Source organism: Pseudophryne corroboree, chromosome 4 (genome assembly GCF_028390025.1).
Source record: "Pseudophryne corroboree isolate aPseCor3 chromosome 4, aPseCor3.hap2, whole genome shotgun sequence".
Classification (NCBI taxonomy): Eukaryota; Metazoa; Chordata; class Amphibia; order Anura; family Myobatrachidae; genus Pseudophryne; species Pseudophryne corroboree.
Window position 1 is genome coordinate 483,097,102 of NC_086447.1, and position 18,942 is coordinate 483,116,043.

General features: G+C 41.5%; 1 protein-coding gene across 3 annotated transcripts in view; it reads right to left on the minus strand.

Annotated features, from left to right (window-relative positions):
- The window catches only part of PDSS2 (decaprenyl diphosphate synthase subunit 2), a 574,604-nt gene that overhangs the window by 218,561 nt on the left and 337,101 nt on the right, over positions 1-18,942 (minus strand). For all 3 annotated transcript variants that reach the window (XR_010176032.1, XM_063917071.1, XM_063917070.1), the window contains exon 4: positions 2,693-2,891. Coding sequence is in view for 2 of the 3 variants with exons in the window: in XM_063917071.1 (XP_063773141.1) it covers positions 2,693-2,891 (199 nt within the window). In the remaining variant the exon portion in view is untranslated. The remainder of the gene's footprint in view (positions 1-2,692; positions 2,892-18,942) is intronic.

Genomic DNA, 18,942 nt, shown 5'->3' on the forward strand with positions numbered 1-18,942 from the left:
CCACGCTGCAGGGAGCCTGTAGCCAGCAGGTCTCCCTGAAAATAAAAAACCTAACAAAGTCTTTCAGAGAAACTCAGGAGAGCTCCACTAGTGTGTGACCCATCACTCCTGGGCACAAAGTCTAACTGAGGTCTGGAGGAGGGGCATAGAGGGAGGAGCCAGTTCACACCCATTCAAAGTCTTATAGTGTGCCCATGTCTCCTGCGGATCCCGTCTATGCCCCATGGTCCTTTTGGAGTTCCCAGCATCCTCTAGGACGTATGAGAAATACACTCCCAGTGGGAGGCGGCATAGCGTTTGCACAGCTACTAAAAACTGCTAGCGAGCGAACAACTCGGAATGACCACCTAAATACTGAAAAGTATGAATGGAAATCTGAAACAAAAACACAACAAAACCCCAAAGTAAAATTTGCAGAAAACTATGCAGAAGCCAGTCATTTAAAGTCATCTGAAACTGAAAAAGCTCTAGTGAACTTAATTAGATAAATTAATATATCACTAATATTAAATAATCACAATACAGGTTGAGTATCCCTTATCCAAAATGCTTGGGACCAGAGGTATTTTGAATATCGGATTTTTCTGTATTTTGGAATAACTGCATACCATAATGAGATATCATGGTGATGGGACCCAAGTCTAAGCACAGAATACATTTATGTTTCATATACATCTTATACACACAGCCTGAAGGTAATTTTAGACAATATTTTTTATAACTTTGTGCATTAAACAAAGTGTGTCTACATTCACACAATTCATTTATGTTTTATATACACCTTATACACACAGCCTGAAGGTCATTTAATACAATATTTTTAATAACTTTGTGTATTAAACAAAGTTTGTGTACATTAAACCATCAAAAAACAAAGGTTTCACTATCTCACTCTCACTCAAAAAATTCCGTATTTCGGAATATTTGGATATGGGATACTCAACCTGTAAATAATTACAACACAGCTATTAGAACAAATACTGTATAAAATTAATGAATGAATCTAGAAAATGTAAATTCGCTGACATGAGCTAGACTTCGAGGAGCTTAAGGTATTTACTCCAAGAGTTTTATTTTTGTATAACAGCAGTCATACTGTCTATGGAAAATACATTTTGAATTAGAATTTTTCACATAAAAGTTGGCTAACTGGGGAGTTACAGGGGGAGTTACAGCTGGTAAACGGCATCTATTAAAACCACCAGTTCTCTTTTACTCTTACATTATTCAAAATGTATTAACATATAAAGACTGTTTTAATTAATTTTGAACTAAATATGTAGCATGCTAAAGTGCAACAAGAGGAGAGCAATTAAAAGAATTATGAACATCTTATTTGTCTTAAAAATCAAAGTACTGCCCAAGGCAATTATTTTATCTCCGTAATATCTACAGTAACAAAGCCTGAGGGAAAATAGCTGACTTTGCTAATTTAAACACTGACAGTTACAAAATAGATTTTCTTTTCATTTATGGCTTTGAATATTCACAATTAACTGCTAGTCCCAAGAGTGGAATTGTGAGGAATGAATCACAGAGAAAATGATAAAATCTTAGACTAGTCACAGTGGTTGATTAGTATTAGATTTAGCTTTGACCTGTGGTGGGAAAAGGGGAGGATGGAAGAAATGGCAAGCAATTTGCCCTAGGTCACTAAATTATCATACAAACAAATTTGTTAGTTAAGAGTGAGCATTTTAATACTGAAAACATAGTAGGACAAGTTCTATGTTAATTTCCACTTGAACCTCCTAAAATAAAAATTTAATAATGTATAATATTGCTCTAAAACAGATCTAATGCAGAGAACACCAAACAATACTAATTTGAGTCTGAGAACCTGTCACATGACATTTTGGGCGACATTCCATTGATTATCGCACCCGATCTCCCATCTAAAGTGACAGGAGAATGTGTGGGTGATACTCAATTGTTACAGGTTTTTTGTGATAATCGAGCCCATAGAGGTCGGGTTTAGCCGCGTAAAGCAGCTAAACCCGACCAAATAGTGCTGAGCGCGAACACAAATAGTGGCATTTGGGGCGACTAAACGGGTCACTTTTCGCGAATTTTAGCTCACCGAAGGTGCGAGGCGCAGGCAGACATCGCGCCCGAAAGGAGCTACAATTGAATAACTCCATTTGGGTGAAATCTAGTGGCTATCGGTAGAAAAACATTTGAATCTTGCCCTTTATGTGAGACTGGATAGATTTGGCTGCTCAGGAACTTGATTATATGTGAGCCTTCAATAAAGAAGGATATCCTTGCACAGGGCTATTCCCTTCCCAAAGTCGAACTAAAGTCAACCTGAAAATATATTCTGATTGTCACTAGCATATGTCTCATTGTGGGACTGCAGTGCAACTAGCATGTCCTTTAACAGCAGTTCAAAGCTGTGCTTTCGCAAGGTGTTTGGTCATAACAGCACTGATTAACGCATTTTGTGGGCCAGGTGTACTAAGCCTTAGAGATTGATAAAGTGGAGAGTGAAACAACTTCCCAACCAGTCCTGACATTTTTCGAACACAGCCTGTAACATGGCAGTTAAAAGCTGATTGGCTGGTACTTTATCACTTTTCAAGGCTTAGTACATCTCGCCCATGGGTTGTAAGCAAAATGGACTATCAGTAAGGAGCTTTGATTTTTAAGTTAACGTGAACAGTCTTTACAGGTAGTATACATTCTTAAATACCTTTGTGTTTTGTAGATGTGCTAGCCCAGTGCAAACATTTGCAAGCAGAAAGTCTCCACTCAGAATAGCCATTTTGTTTCCAAATTCCATGTCTTTAATAGGGCCATCGCAACTCTTCAGCTCTTCCATATTGACAATCCCACGATGCACTAAGAAAGCTGTATGGATCAGTTCTGTAATCTCAGCCAGATTTCTCTGGCTTTAAAGAAAAGAAAATGCTCAAAATTCTGCTCAATTACTACATTATTCACCTTAGTCTCATTACCTACTGTATAATGCGCGGTGGTCAAAAAGTCTGCTTACATGGGGAAAATTCCATACAGTAGGAAAAGTAATGCTTTTTTAATAGAATGTAACTTTCTTCACAAAGATAAGCTAAACGTTAAGAATGCCTTTGGTAAAATAAGAATGTATATAAAATTATTCTGCTGGCCGGATCTGGATGCTGTCGCACATGTAACGGGTAACATGGCAAGATGACACACAACGCTATTGTCAAACTTATTGAGAAATTACAGTAGACTGTATTACGTTATGTCGCAACACAGTGTTACATACCAACTGTAAAGTTGTTGTCAATGTACATTCAATTGATTAATGATAAAAAGTGTTCATTTTCCATATCTATGGAGACTTTTGGCCACCCTTATACATTGAAATAAAAGGTGATTTTACTCAGTAAACTTTTACAGCAGAAATGTCAGCACCATGGTGATCACACCTGAAAGGTATAACAAGTGAATTGCTGCCTTCGGCTGCTATCTGATGGTGGGTATCTAAAAACAATTTCATCGCTAACCCTCGCCCACGTCTCAATTTCAGATTGTGATGCTGTTAGGAACCATAATAAAGTATTTATCTGTGTAACGTTTTCGACAGAGAAGGTGGAACATGAATGTGGGCGTGTGTTCTGAGCTACTGCACATGAACAAAATTTGGAAACTTAAGGTGTGTACACACGGTAAGATATTTTCTTCCGATTCTGACTATATAGTCAGAATCGGAAGAAAAGATAGTGCAGATCGCAAGGTGACAGTCACCTTGCGATCCCGATCCGATGCCGATGCGCGGCCCCGCGCGGTCGGCATCGGCAGAAAAAATAGGCTGTGCAGGCAAGTCAATCCTGGCTATCTCTATAGAAGAGATAGTCAGGATTGACATCGCACATAGCCAGCATCGCAAGCACACTCATTATGTGCTTGCGATACTGGCTAAGTGCCGACCCGGCCCCCTGTCGCACGGTGAGAATCGGATAAGTCCGAATCTCACCGTGTGTATGCACCCTTAGTAGAACATGTCTTAAGAGCAATATACTCCTGTCCTACACACATGGCAAAAACAATTAAATAAAAATGCAGTACATCCTCCAGCATATATGTCTAAAACAATGCACATTACTGAACTACTGTATTTATACATCCCTCTCATGTTATGTAACCTATAGATGTATATAACCTATATGATTTCACATTATACTAGTGTTAGTATGGGGGCCTTATCAGACTGTGTCCAAATCTACTGATATTTAAATCATGCTGGTCAATATATTATTTATGTAGTTACTGTATCCTTGTCATATTATATATTGTTTGCAATTAGTTAATGTTTCCATTGTAATATGACAGAGGATCAGTGAATACCAAAAATGTTTAAGTAAAACTGTTAAAATGGGATTTGAACTATGTTTTTGTGGGGCAGATGTATTAAGCATGGAGAAGTGATAAAGCGGTGATAAGTGGAAGGTGATAACGCACCAACCAATCAGCTCCTGTTATTTTTCAAACCCGTAATGATTGTCTGGTGCATTATCACTTTCCATTTATCACTACATTATTCAGAGCCGGTCCTAACCAATATGATGCCCTAGGCAAGATTTTCGCTGGTGCCCCCAAGCACTGCCGCTACTTCCGCCTCTGACCCTGCACCCTTTTACCATCACCATCACCCCTCACCCATAGCAGTCCTCATTTTGGTGCTCCTACCCCCTATATATTAACTAGGAACATTTGGCACACAGCCCAAAAAGTGGTGTGTTCTTGCTGGGAAGGGGCGCACACACACACACAATAGTACCCCCAGTTCAAATTACACCACACAGTAGTGCAACTTTATTCATATTTTATGATGCCAAAGTGTCCCTAATTCATGTTACATCGCACAGTAGTACCACTTTACCTTGTATACATTACTCCTCACAGCAGTGCCCCTTATTCATATTAAGGGGGACATGTACTAAGCAGTGATAAAAGCTGAGAAGTGAGCCAGTGGAGAAGTTGCCAACCAACCAGCTGCTCTGTATATTTTTAAAGTATGCAAATTATAAATGTTACATCAATGCTGATTGGTTGCCGTGGGCAACTTCTCCATTGGCTCACTTCTCCACTTTTATCACTGCTTAGTACATATCCCCCTAAATCTTGCTGAATTGCTCCTTATTCACATTACACCACACCATATTACTCTTTATTCACATCAGACCACACAGTAGTGCCCTTTCTTTACATTAAGCCACACAGTAGAGCACCTTATACACATAATGCCACACATTAGTAATGCGTTTATGCACATAATACCACCCAGTAATGCCCCTTACACATATGCCGCACATTATTAATGCCCTTATACCCATAATGACACACATAATGTCCCTTTCACATATGCTGCACATTATTAGTGCCCTTATACCCATAATGACACACACAATGTCCTTTACACATACTGTATGCCGCAAATTAATGCATTTATACACGACACACATAATGCCCCTTACACATATGCCAAACACTACTGCACAACCACCCCATTCGCACACAGCACTCACATAGCCGCTAACGCTGTGACCTCTACCTCTGCTTGGATACAGATGTGTCCTAATACATCTTTCCTCAGTACGCAATGCAGCAGGAAACAGCTAGCAGCTCTGCTAACATCTTATTTGCATTAATCTGTGGCTAGGGTGCACAAGCAGCTTCTGCTGATTAAAATGATATGCAGCATGCCTATATTCTGTGTACAACTGTGGCTGTATCTGCATACGAAATGCTACATTACAGTGATTTCCAAGAATACGCTGTAACATAGCATTTCATATGCAGATTCAGCCGCAGTCACACACAGAATATAGGTATGCCGCATATAATTTTAATCAGCAGAAGCTACTCGTGCCCCTAGGCATTCCAAATGCCCTAGGCATTTGCCTAGTTTGCCTATGCTTAGGGCCGGCTCTGACTTTATTACTGCTTTATCACTTCTCCAGGCTTAATACATCTGCCCCTGTATTCGCTGTGGCATGGTTTCCATTCACTAGACTATGGACTACAGCTTCTGCATCTGGATACTTTTTCTCTCCCATTTCATTTTTATATTAAATATGTCTGTTATAAGACACAAATTAAACTTTGTATACATGTGTTCAACTTTGGTTAACATTCAAAATGTGAGATAATGGTCAACTGACACACTGAAAATAAAAACATCTTGTGAGAATTCTCCTACTATATGAAAAATCTGAACTGGGATTTGTACCTGGGTACTTCTGTTTGCTGGGATTCAGCTCCTGCCCACGAAGCTACAGCATTAAACTGTGATGTGTTCATGGTTTAAACCTGTATTTAACTTTGTATATATATATATATATATATATATATATATATATATTGTGGCAGACACAGCAGGTTTCCATGTGAGAGTAATGTGGAGGATCCAGACCAGATTTTAGAAGCAGTAGCAGACTCCCAGGTGTGTGACCAGCAGCACCTGGGATTTTTTCATATAAGGGTTTCCAGGACAGAGTCACCTTGCTCTCGTCGGTGGAATAGCTACCCGAGTAATAGGCCGGGTTGTGTGGGTTAGATTAGGGACCACTGGAGCCTATCAAGAGTCTGCTATGCTGTGAGTACCTGTATGCTACTGCCTGTAATACAGACTGTATGGAATCAACTTGCTATGTGGTGACCTGCTGTGCAAAATAAACACCGAAAGTGTTCATGTAAGTCCCCGTGTGTGTGATCCTTGTCAAAAGTGGTGGAGAATGTGAGCAAGGACACGGTGAACAGCAGAAACTGTTGGTAAGCATACCAGTGTTTAAACTGCAAGTTTTTCCTTTTTCTTTTCTTCCTCTCTGGTTATGCAGTGCAAGTGGCAGCCTTAAAGGGCCATAGCATTATAGGCAGACTGTTTGCTGTTATGTGTTAAATAGCCAGCAAAACAGGCAGGTGTTGGCTTGGACTGTTTGATAAGCCTGACACATTATATCAAACCTCCAAGGTTTGTCCTTAAAGGGGCCACGCAGGGCAATATGGAGGAGTTACTAAAACAATTTGCTGAACTTGCAGCTGGGCAACAAACCCAGATTCAAATGTTACATGAGGGGCAACAAGCCCAGATTCAGATGTTACATGAGGGGCAACAAGCCCAGATTCAGATGTTACATGAGGGGCAGCGAACCCAGGCTGAAAGACAGCAAACTCAAATACAAATGTTGTGAGATGAGTTAAAAGCGCTTAAAAAATCTGAGCCAGAGCGGGAAAGGCTACCAAAGCTCACCCCAGCAGATGATATAGAGGCATTCCTTTGCACGTTTGAGCGCAAGGCCACGTGCTTGGGATGGTCTGCGGAGGAATGGTCTGACAGGCTGGCTCCCTGCTTAACAGGGGAGGCAAAGCGGGCATATGTGGACATGACTTTGGCTGAGGCACGCTCCTATCCTGGCCTGAAAAAGGCTATACTGGATAGGATTGGAGTGACGGGGCCCAGCAAAGCCCAAGAATTCCATGACTGGCGGCTGGAGGGCTCTGAGCCTCCCAGGATTCAGCTGGCCAGACTAGCCCGACTGACAAGGGCCTGGTTGCAGCCAGATAAAAACTCTGCAGTACAGATTGTGGAAGTAGTCGCATTGGACCAGGCTATGTGAATGTTAGACCACTCGGTGCAGCAGTGGGCCCTTCAGGCTGACCCCCAGACATTTGAGGAGTTGGCGGTGGTGACTGAGCGCCACCTGACGCTGGGAAAGCTGAATAAAGCCAGGTCAGAATACGAGCCAACACCTAAACCCATGAGTCAGGTCCCAGTAGTTAAACCAAAGGCTCCGCCTCCCTTGGTGTGCGTTGAGTGCGGCAAGCCTGGTCATGTACAGCGGGACTGCCCGAAACAGGGCGAGCCGATGGATTGCAGTGCAGGGAAAACGGCTCGGCCGTTGGTCAGCATGGCGGAGGCGGGGGTATCCCAAGCAGAGTCTTCCTTGTTACGGGTACAGGTGGGAAACCGGGAGATTTGGGCCCTGGTGGATACCGGCAGTGAGCTCACCATTGACGCGGCCAACGTGGTTCCCCTGGGAGCTGACAAGGTCCAGCCTCCTGTCAGGGTGTTGTGCGTCCATGGCGATGTGGAGGAGTGCCCACGTGTCTACTTACCCCTGGTCGTTCAAGGTGGTGGCGGCGTTGACCTCCAGACCCCCGTATTCGCTGATCCTGGGCCGGGACTTTCCATTGCTGCAGGAGCTGGTTACCTGGCATGCTACCCACAAACAGTCAACCACCAAAACAACTCAGAAGACATAGACCAGAGACTACTAATGTTTAGCATCCGGGAGAGAGGCTGCCGGTCCCAGACCACCCCAAGAGACTGAGTCCGAGGCCCACTGGAACCCAGTTGGTGAGAAGATATCGCTGCAGGACTTTGGGAAAGATCAACGTGATGACAGCAATTTGGCACACGCCTTTGAGACTGTTAAAGTAGTTAATGGCAGGGTAGTTGATGCTTTACCATCAGAGGGTGTACCATATTTTGTGTTGAAAAATGATTTGCTGTATCGTGTGGCTACTTTACAAGGGAAACGGGTAGATCAGCTCTTGGTTCCCCGAAAACTGGAGCGTTTAGTATTAGAAGCTGCCCATACGCATTTGTGGGGTGGCCATCTAGGGGAGGAGAAAACACTCCAACGCATCCAGTTAAGGTTCTTTTGGCCCGGCATCTATGCTCCCGTTAAGAGGTATTGTCAGGAATGCCCCGTCTGCCAAAGGACAGCCCCTCAGCCAGAGTTTAGAGCTCCACTGGTACCCCTCCCTATCATTTCCATACCTTTTGAGCGGATTGGTATGGATCTGATAGGGCCAGTGGAAAAATCTGCTCAAGGGAATCAACACATATTGGTGGTAGTTGATTATGCCACCAGATACCCAAAGGCTATACCCCCGCGCAATATGAAATCTGGCACTATTGTCAGAGAGCTACTAACCATGTATACCCGTTTAGGAATACCGAAAAAGGTCTTAATGGACCAGGGTACACCTTTCGTGTCCAAACTCATGAAAGATTTATGTCGGTTGCTAACCGTAAATAGGATAACCACCTCGGTGTACCACCCGCAGACAGATGGCCCGGTAGAAAGATTTAATAAAACCCTTAAGCAAATGATAAAGAGGGCAGTGTCACAAGAAAAACGAAATTGGGATCTGCTCCTACCTTATTTGAAGTTTGCGGTTAGAGAGGTACCCCAATCTTCTACAGGGGTTAGTCCCTTCAAGCTCCTCTATGGCAGACAGCCCAGAGGAATTCTAGATCTCTTAAAAGAAGGGTGGGAAGAACAACCCTGCCAGGACCCTAATGTCGTTCAGTTTGTGGCCCAGTTATACGGCCGCTTAAGGCAGATTGCGCCACTACTGAACGAACACATGGAAAGGGCCCAACAACATCAGAAACAGAGGTATGACGTCACTACAGTTAACCGGTCCTTTAATCCGGGAGATAAAGTGTTAGTGCTGGTGCCCACCACAGAAAGCAAGATGTATGCACAATGGCTGGGCCCCTATGAGATCATCGAGGCAGTGGGACTGGTCAATTACAGGGTCCGACAGGTGGGTAGGAGGAGGGAGATACAAGTCTACCATGTAAACCTTTTAAAACCCTGGAAGGAAACTACCAATCGGCCCACTTTGGTAGCTAAAAAGATTTCAGAATGCCAGGTGCCCTTTGAAGTCACGCTTACTCCTGAACAGAAACGGGAAATAGTGAACTTGGTGAAACGCTACCAAGATGTGTTTTCTGCCATTCCGGGAAAGACACAGATCATCCAAGATGATGTGGTGACTCCACCCGAGGTGGTCATTAAACAGAGGCCATATCGCATACCCGAAGCGAAGCGGGCAGCGGTAAAGCAGGAGGTTGAAGAGATGTTACGTCTAGGGGTTATCGAGGAATCCACCAGTGAGTGGAATAATCCAATTGTCCAGTTACCAAAGCCTACAGGTGCCTTACGGTTCTGCAATGACTTCCGTAAATTAAATCAAGTGTCCCAGTTTGATTCCTACCCTATGCCCCAGGTGGATGAGTTAGTAGAAAATTTAGCCAATAGTCAATATCTTACTACACTTGATTTGACAAAAGGTTATTGGCAGATTCCGTTAACAGAAGCTGCTAAGGCAAAAACAGCCTTCTCTACCCCAGAAGGCTTATTCCAATATAAAATGCTCCCATTTGGTTTACATGGTGCCCCAGCAACCTTCCGGAGAGCTATGAATAAGTTGCTGCGGCCCCACAGGGAATATGCCGCTGCATGTTTAGATGACATCGTTATTTTCAGCTCTGATTGGGAGTCACACCTACCAAAGACAGAAGCCGTTTTACAGTCTCTACGGGCACACAGGTTTACAGCCAACCCCGAGAAATGTGCCACTGGTATGATTGAGGCCAAGTATTTGGAGTACATTGTGGGCAGGGGACAGGTTATACCTCAGCCTAGTAAGGTAGAAGCAGTCCTCACCTGGTCCAGACCTAAATGTAAACAACAACTTAGAACATTTCTCGGTTTGGTTGGATATTATCGCAGGTTCATTCGCGATTTCGCCGCTAGAGCGGCTCCACTAACTGAATGTCTTAAAAAACAATTCCTAGACAAGATAACGTGGTCTGGAGCAGTGGAAACTGCTTGGCAAGATTTAAGACGAGCTTTGTGTACTGAGCCTGTCTTACAAGCTCCTGACTTTAAAAAGCAATTTGTTTTACAAATGGATGCCTCTGGGACAGGATTACAAGAAGTCCTATCCCAAGAGGTAGATGGAGAGGAGAAGCCCATCCTCTATCTTAGCCGTAAATTATTGCCCAGGGAGCGCAGGTACTCAACTGTAGAGCAGGAGTGCTTGGCCATTACATGGGCAGTTGAGTCATTAACATATTATTTATTGGGATGAGAGTTTTTGTTGGGTCACAGACCATGCACCCTTACAGTGGATGCATACAAAGAGGTGAATGCTCGTGTGACCCGTTGGTTTTTGGCTTTGCAGCCATTAAAGTTTGAGGTGAGGCATCGTCCGGGAAAACAACACCTCAATGCCGATGCCCTCTCCAGGAGGTTTGTAGGTCCTGTTCCTCCAAGCAACCCTATGGTGAAGCTAGGGGAGGAGGAAGAAGGCGAGGTGGGTGACCTCTGGAAGGTAGTGGAAGGCTGTGTACCTGGACGAATGACACAGGTAAGGGTGGGCAAGGCAGAAAGCTCACCTCAAAATAGTGTAGTTTCACCAGGGTGGTTGAAGCTAAGGGGGGAGGAGTGTGGCAGAGACAGCAGTTTTCCATGTGAAAGTAATGTGGAGGATCCAGACCAGGTTTTAGAAGCAGTAGCAGACTCCCAGGTGTGTGATCAGCAGCACCTGGGATTTTCTCATATAAGGGTTTCCAGGACAGAGTCACCTTGCTCTCGACGGTGGAATAGCTACCCGAGTGATAGGCCGGGTTGTGTGGGTTAGACTAGGGACCACTGGAGCCTATGAAGAGTCTCCTATGCTGTGAGTACCTGTATGCTACTGCCTGTAATACAGACTGTATGGAATTAACTTGCTATGTGGTGACCTGCTGTGCAAAATAAACACCGAAAGTGTTCATCTAAGTCCCCGTGTGTGTGATCCTTGTCACAATATATATATATATATATATATATATAGGGCAGTACGGATGGTGTAATGGTTAGCATTACTGCCTCACAGCACTGAGGTCAGGGGTTCGATTCCTACCATGGCCCTAACTGTGTGGAGTTTGTATATTCTCCCCGTACTTGCGTGGGTTTCCTCCGGGTTCTCCGGTTTCCTCCCACAATCCAAAAATATACTGGTAGGTTAATTGGCTCCCATCAAAATTAACCCTAGTATGAATGTGTGTACGTGTATATGTGATAGGGAATATAGATTGTAAGCTCCACTGGGGCAGGGACTGATGTGAATGGCCAAATATTCTCTGTAAAGCGCTGCGGAATATGTGTGCGCTATATAAATAACTGGTAATAAATAATAAATAATAAATATCATTAAACACTTTAGACCTCTAAGGTCTTTTCATTTATTTGATTCCAGCGATTACTCATATAAACATCTAACTACCTCACCCATAATGCACCTGACTATGCCTTCTGAGGAAACCGTTACTATTGACAACAGACAAACTAGTCAAGGATCATGGTCATTGGAATGGAATCCGGTCAGGATCCCAGCAGGCGAAATACTCATGATGGAATCCCGACACTGATCAGAATAGGAACACAATCCCGGCACAGGAATCTCGACTTTCAGGATCCTGAACAAGTGTTTGCTGGGCTGCCGTGTGGGGATGAAAGAGTGGGAGTTTAGGTTTAGGCACCCTCGGAGAGTGTTAGGCTGAAACACCACCGGGGAAAGTTGGGCTGTGGTAATGGAAGGTTAGGGGGGCACTGGGGTAAGGTAAGTATACTTACCTTCCCCTGTCAGGATTCTCACCATCGGGATGCCACGGTCTGTATTTTGACCGCTGGCATCCCCAGTGCAGGCATTTCCAACTCAACCAATTGTGTCTGCTGAGACCGGAGCCATGGAGTCAGCATTATACTGTGGATCACACCTGCTACATATATCTCTACAATAGTCGCAGATGGAGATTGAGCTTAACAGTTAAAATGGCAGGACTGCAATTAACAGTGGTGAGAGCTGGTGCGTGGTGGGGAGGACAAGCAGGCTATACGTTCAGCTGTGTGAATATCCTGCATCTCATTTGTATACTTATTTTAACTCCACAATCAGAGTCTGTAAAAGCACTTTGGCTACTAGCAACTAATTAAGTATTAACATACAGGAGCTCCCTTATCAGTATATATTAAGTTGTACAATTAAAAAGATAATTTATTTTGTGGACACATTTTTATGTAATTTTATAGATTAAAACTTATATTACTGCACGTGCTAGCGCACTCTCTTTCATTGTACAGATTTGTTGTGTTTAGTATTCCAGAATACTAATTGGGAGCTGCATCAAATCTTAAAATGATCAGCACATGTTTAGCATTCCAGTATATTTATAATTGCACCTGATTCTTTATTTATTTAATCTTATTTGGGGAGAAGGCAGTCATTATGCCCCAGTTTTCTGCTAAAGAAATTCCAGTGATTGAGGCATCATAACACAAATAGTCAGTGAGAAGCAGCTAGATAATTCTGCTTATAGTCATCACTGCATATTGATGTATCAGCCCTCCAGCAACAGAGATATATATGCATTCTTAAAGGCCCTTACTACACCTTGCCTACTTTTGTCCATGTAAAAGTTACATGCAAATCAGCGATATGCAAAAAAAAAGTATACACTAATTGTTTTTGGTGTACATGTGCAGACAGAAAGAAGCACACTTTCCCCTTTACATTTTGCCCTTGCCCTGGAACCCCAAGCCGCCTCGCCCTTTCAAGTGATACCTGTAGGAAAATAAGGTCAAACTATTATCATTTGCAGATAATATATTTTTATTTGTTTCAAAACCTTCGGTCTTTGCCATCTGTTATGCAATTTATTCCTTCATTTTATTTAGCTCCTTTACAGGACATGAAATCAATATCAGTAGATCAGAAATCCTCCCTCTCTCTTAGCCAGCACGGATTAAATTAAATTCTTACAGAAGGTCTCGATTTTGATTAGTAGTGGATTTCATAAAATACATCAGCATCTACTGTATAGCCATTCTAATTTGTCTGACCTATACAAGCTTAATTTTACCCAACTTGTGGCAATAATTGTTGGTAAATTGACTAATTGTATGAACTTCTTACCCTTTTCCTTCGTGGACAAGGATGTTGCTGTATGGAGTGTGGTCTTCCCTAAATTGTCTTACTTTATGTTACTTTAGAGCAGTACGGATGGTGTAATGGTAAGCATTACTACCTCACAGCCCTAAGGCCATGGGTTCGATTCCCACCATGGCCCTAACTGTGTGGAGTTTATATATTCTCCCCGTACTTGCGTGGGTTTCCTCCGAGTACTCCGGTTTCCTCCCACAAGCCAAAAATATACTGGTAGGTTAATTGGCTTCTGACAAAATTAACCCTAGTATGACTATGTGTGCGTATAAATGTGCTAGGGAATATAGACTGTAAGATCCACTGGGGCAGGGACTGATGTGAATGGCCAAATATTCTCTGTAAAGCCCTGCGGAATATGTGTGCGCTATATAAATAACTGGTAATAAATAAATAAATGTTAATAGTGCCAGTAGGTATCAACAAAATGGACTCATCTTCTTGGACTGCAGCCTTTACTTGTTTTGCCAGGCAAAAGAAAAAATCATGCTACATCCAGGAAAACACTTGTTCAAGCAAAAAAACATGGTAGATTGGGTGTGCCAGACATTCAGCCCTTCTCTAAAGACTGTTTTTTCTTTGTTAATTCATCTTAGCTAGCTTTTGCATTCTAAACTCTTCATCGATAGACAATTGAAGGAAGCTTTCTTCCGCCATTTCTCTTCTGTTATTCTGCCCAAACTCTTCCCTCTCTTTGAAGAGCATGAACTTCCTCAGACTGCCTAGTACAAACCACTTCAGAAGGGCCTGCTGCAGCATACCATACAGGGGAAGAGGAACTGAAGCACCTCGATCAGAAAGCATCCTATCATCCTGGAAATATTATTTGAAACCCAGCACTACTGAAACCACACTACCATGGGAACTGGATCATGTTTAAAAGGGACCTCACCCTGCCAAAGGGCCCTATTTTCTGGACAGCACTGACTATATAGCAACATTTTGGCTGGTCTATGTGCCAGTGACTGGATATTCAAGAGGGCTATGTCAGATCAGATAGTGTTGTGAGGCAAAGAAAAATCCAAAACATAAATATGATATCCTCACACCCATAGCAAATAAGCCTAAAAAAAGGCATGAATGGGAGGACTATAATCCAGGAGCCACTTCTGCCTGTCTCAGAGCTAAAACAGGGAGTGGTCTAGAGCAGTGGTTTTCAACCTCGCTCCTCAAGTACCCCCAACAGTTCATGTTTTCCAGGTCACCTAGCAGTTGAACTGGTGTATTCATTACTCACTGACACATTATAAAAGACCCACAGGTGGAGCAAATGATTTCACTTCCTGAGCGGGTACCAATGCCATGCCTAATAATGCCCATTATGCAGCCTATATTCAGAGTGCTATAAGGACATGCCATCCTTTAATAAGAACAATTCTATGGGTCTCATTGACAATGAAGACATTATTGCCCTATAAAAGGTGTCTGGTTAGCACTAGAATACTATGGTAAGATGTGTGCATATTGCACTGAATTCTAGTTTTCTAACAGAATGTGTACCTTTATTCCTAGAGTTCACAGAAGCTATATCCGTAATGCACTATGACCTCCCAAGGAAGATTTATATTAAATCAGTAAGCAGTCAACAAGTATAAAAAAAAAAAATATATAAAGAAACTATGCTTTGTTCTCTGACAGAGAGATTTACTGCTGTGATACAGATTCAACTAATAATTACCTTTTTTGTCAAGACATAAGCACATTGTTGCATTTAATTCTAGAAACTATCAGTAAAAGAACAAATTATAATAGATCTTGTTAATAAACATTTGTCTCATGGTATTTATTACCTGACAATGGGCCTAATTCAAGGTTGATTGCAAAAGCAAAGTCTTCCTCTAATGGGCAAAACCATGTGCACTGCAAGGGGAGTAGATATAACGTGCAGAGAGAGAGAGAGTTAGATTTGGGTTGTTTCTGTGCAGGGTAAAGACTGTCTGCTTTATTTTTACAATGCAATTTAGATTTCAGTTTGAACACACTCCATCGAAATCTAACTCTCACTGCACGTTATATCTGCCCCACCTGCTATGCACATGGTTTTTCCCATTAGAGGAAGATTTTGCTTTTGCAAGCAAACTTGAATTAGGCCCAATATGCTGTTCTAGTAAGCCACCTACTAAAATCAACAGTCACGCAGATTCAGTATGTGATGTCACTGGGAAGTCAGCCCTTTGAGAAGTTTGGTACATCTGATAGACAGCTGATCAATATTAAAAAGACTTGCTTTGAGCAAGTCAGAGTGACTGTCCTGAATATCAACTGTTACTACATGCTCAGAAATTAGACAAAGATTCCCATCCCCCTCTGTGGAGCAGATACCAGCACAAATGGGAATCCCTGGTGCTGAGAGTTAAAAGAAGCAGCTAATTTAGGCAACGGCTCATTTCCTTGACTGAAGGAAACATCAATATCCAGAGGAGATCAGCTCCACCTCCATGACCCAGCTATTCAGGCACAACTGTGACTATATAATTACTTTACTTAATAAGCTTTTAATGAATGAATACAAAGTTCTATCACCGATTCTACATAGAATACAGTAAAACATTGCAGACATTTTGAGAAGCAGATAATATCTGCATAGGATCTATTCCCCTCTTCATAATGCAGGTTATTAAGCAATTCACTAATGAGCACAGTAAAAAGAAATATTTTATAAGGGATTTTGTCTCCAAGTACAGTATATGACAAACAAACCCACGTTTTCTTTTATGACCGATAAAAATTTCCATTCCATTTCTCCTCAACTGTAATTTAAAAGGGCCACAACTTACCAAGCAATATAAATGAAAAATAACAGGTAATAGGATAATAAACAATAGCTTACATAGAATTGCTGAATTAAACAACAGTCCTACAGAACTTTCACAAATATATGCATTGCAGACAACATATGTGTTATGTGCTAAAAACAATTCTTTACAGCATCTGAGTATACGGAGTTGGCACATTTAATAATTGCTTAAATATTTATTATTTTTTCTATTAACAGTTACTTATATAGCGCAGCTTATTCCGTTGCGCTTTACAATTAGAACAACAGTAATAGAACAAAACTGGGTAATAGACAGACAGAGGTAGGAAGGTCGTGCTCGCAAGCTGGTTCTAATCAATCTAATGGTGTGTACACACAGTGCGATATGCACTTAACTTTTCTTGTGATTTTGACTATATAGTCAAAATCGTAAGGAAAGTTAGTGCATATTGCACCGTGTGTACACAGCTTGCGATGCCAATGCGCGGTCCCGCGGGATCGGCATCGCAAGCAAAAATAGACTGCAGGCAAGTCAATTTTGACTATCTCGTGTAAAAGATAGTCAAAATTGTCACTTAGCCAAAATCGGTATCGCAAGCCATCTGTGCTTGTGATACCGGCCACAGTCCATGTCGCATAGTGAGAATCGGGCATAGCCCGAATCTCACCTTGTGTCTGGACCTTAAGTAGGGCATACTTTATGCAATGCGACCTGACCTGCTGATTATCTGTGGATCAGAACGATAATTGCACGTCTACGGCCTACGACTGAGCAGTGATGATCATACATCCGGACATGAAAAATCTTCCAACGTGCCCAACTGATCTCATCACTGGTCGGATGCCAGATCTCATGTGGCTATACACTGTGACATACAGTATCTCACTGTGTATACCCTTGACATCTTATGGGTGTCAGACTGTCAGAAAAAATGTTTGTCTGTCTGGCAGGCATTTTTTCTGACTGTTAATGCTCAGCTTAAGGGCCCTAAACACTTAACGATAATAAATGGACAATATGAACTATATAGTTACAAAATGATTGATAAATCGTTCAAAGTTTATGCATCAACGATGAACGATGCGCGTCCCCGCAGTCGTTCATCGTTGGTCTATCATCGTATATACATGCAAGCCAATTTAGATGAAATGTACTGTCATATCGTCCAAATCGGCCATAGATATTGTCCAGTGTGTATGCAAAAATCGTTGTTAAAAATATCGACCAACGTTAAAATCACTGAAATCGTCCAGTGTGTAGGGCTTTTAAGTTGCTTAGCAAGCAAGGATATTTAAAAATGTATAACCAGTATTTAAAACACAAGTCTGCCAAATTCATATAAAATATATCACGACTACACTTTTATGCCGCCTTGTCTAATCAAAATATTACAAAAAAGTCTGATAATAGTAACCTAGATGTTCAACAGAAGTTAAATAGGACAACTACACCATAAATCAAATAACTGTCACTAACTTACATTAATGTTATATAACGAAAAATGTCAGATAAATATATTAAAAAGCATAAAAAGCATTTTAGAAAATAATATACTAGCACCTATAAATAAATTAGTCCAATCCCTAATTTTTTTATCTAGTATTATTTATGAGAACCACATTAACAGCATCTTGTAATCTGTTTAATACTGTAACTGCATTTCGCTTTACATGTTAATGGTACAAACGCAAGATTTCGGATAAATTTATTACATCAATGCATTTAAAAAAAAATAAAACCAAACACTGGCACATGTAAATAAAAAAATATATATTCAAAAGTAGATACAGGTTGAGTATCCCATAACCAAATATTCCGAAATACGGAATATTCCAAAATACAGAATTTTTTGAGCGAGAGCAAAATAGTGAAATCTTTGTTTTCTGATGGCACAATGTACACAAACTTTGTTTAATACACAAAGCTATTAAAAATATTGTATTAAATGACCTTCAGGCTGTGTGTATAAGGTGTATATGAAACATAAATGAATTGTGTGAATGTGCACACACTTTGTTTAATGCACAAAGTTATTAAAAATATTGGCTAAAATTACCTTCAGGCTGTGTGTATAAGGTGTATATGTAACATAAATGCATTCTGTGCTTAGACTTAGGTCCCATCGCCATGATACCTCATTATGGTATGCAATTATTCCAAAATACGGAAAAATCCGATATCCAAAATACTTCCGGTCCCAAGCATTTTGGATAAGGGATACTCAACCTGTATTCATCCAAACCGGAATTCCTTTCTAGTTTTAAACAAATCAAAGGATGCTGTGAATGTTACGTATTGCATTAAAAGAAAATAAACAATCAAGGAACATTGAAATAAACCATTGCACAGTGAATTGTGTAGAAAACCAACGCTGTCTACAGCACATTTCATGAATACTAAGCAATAATTT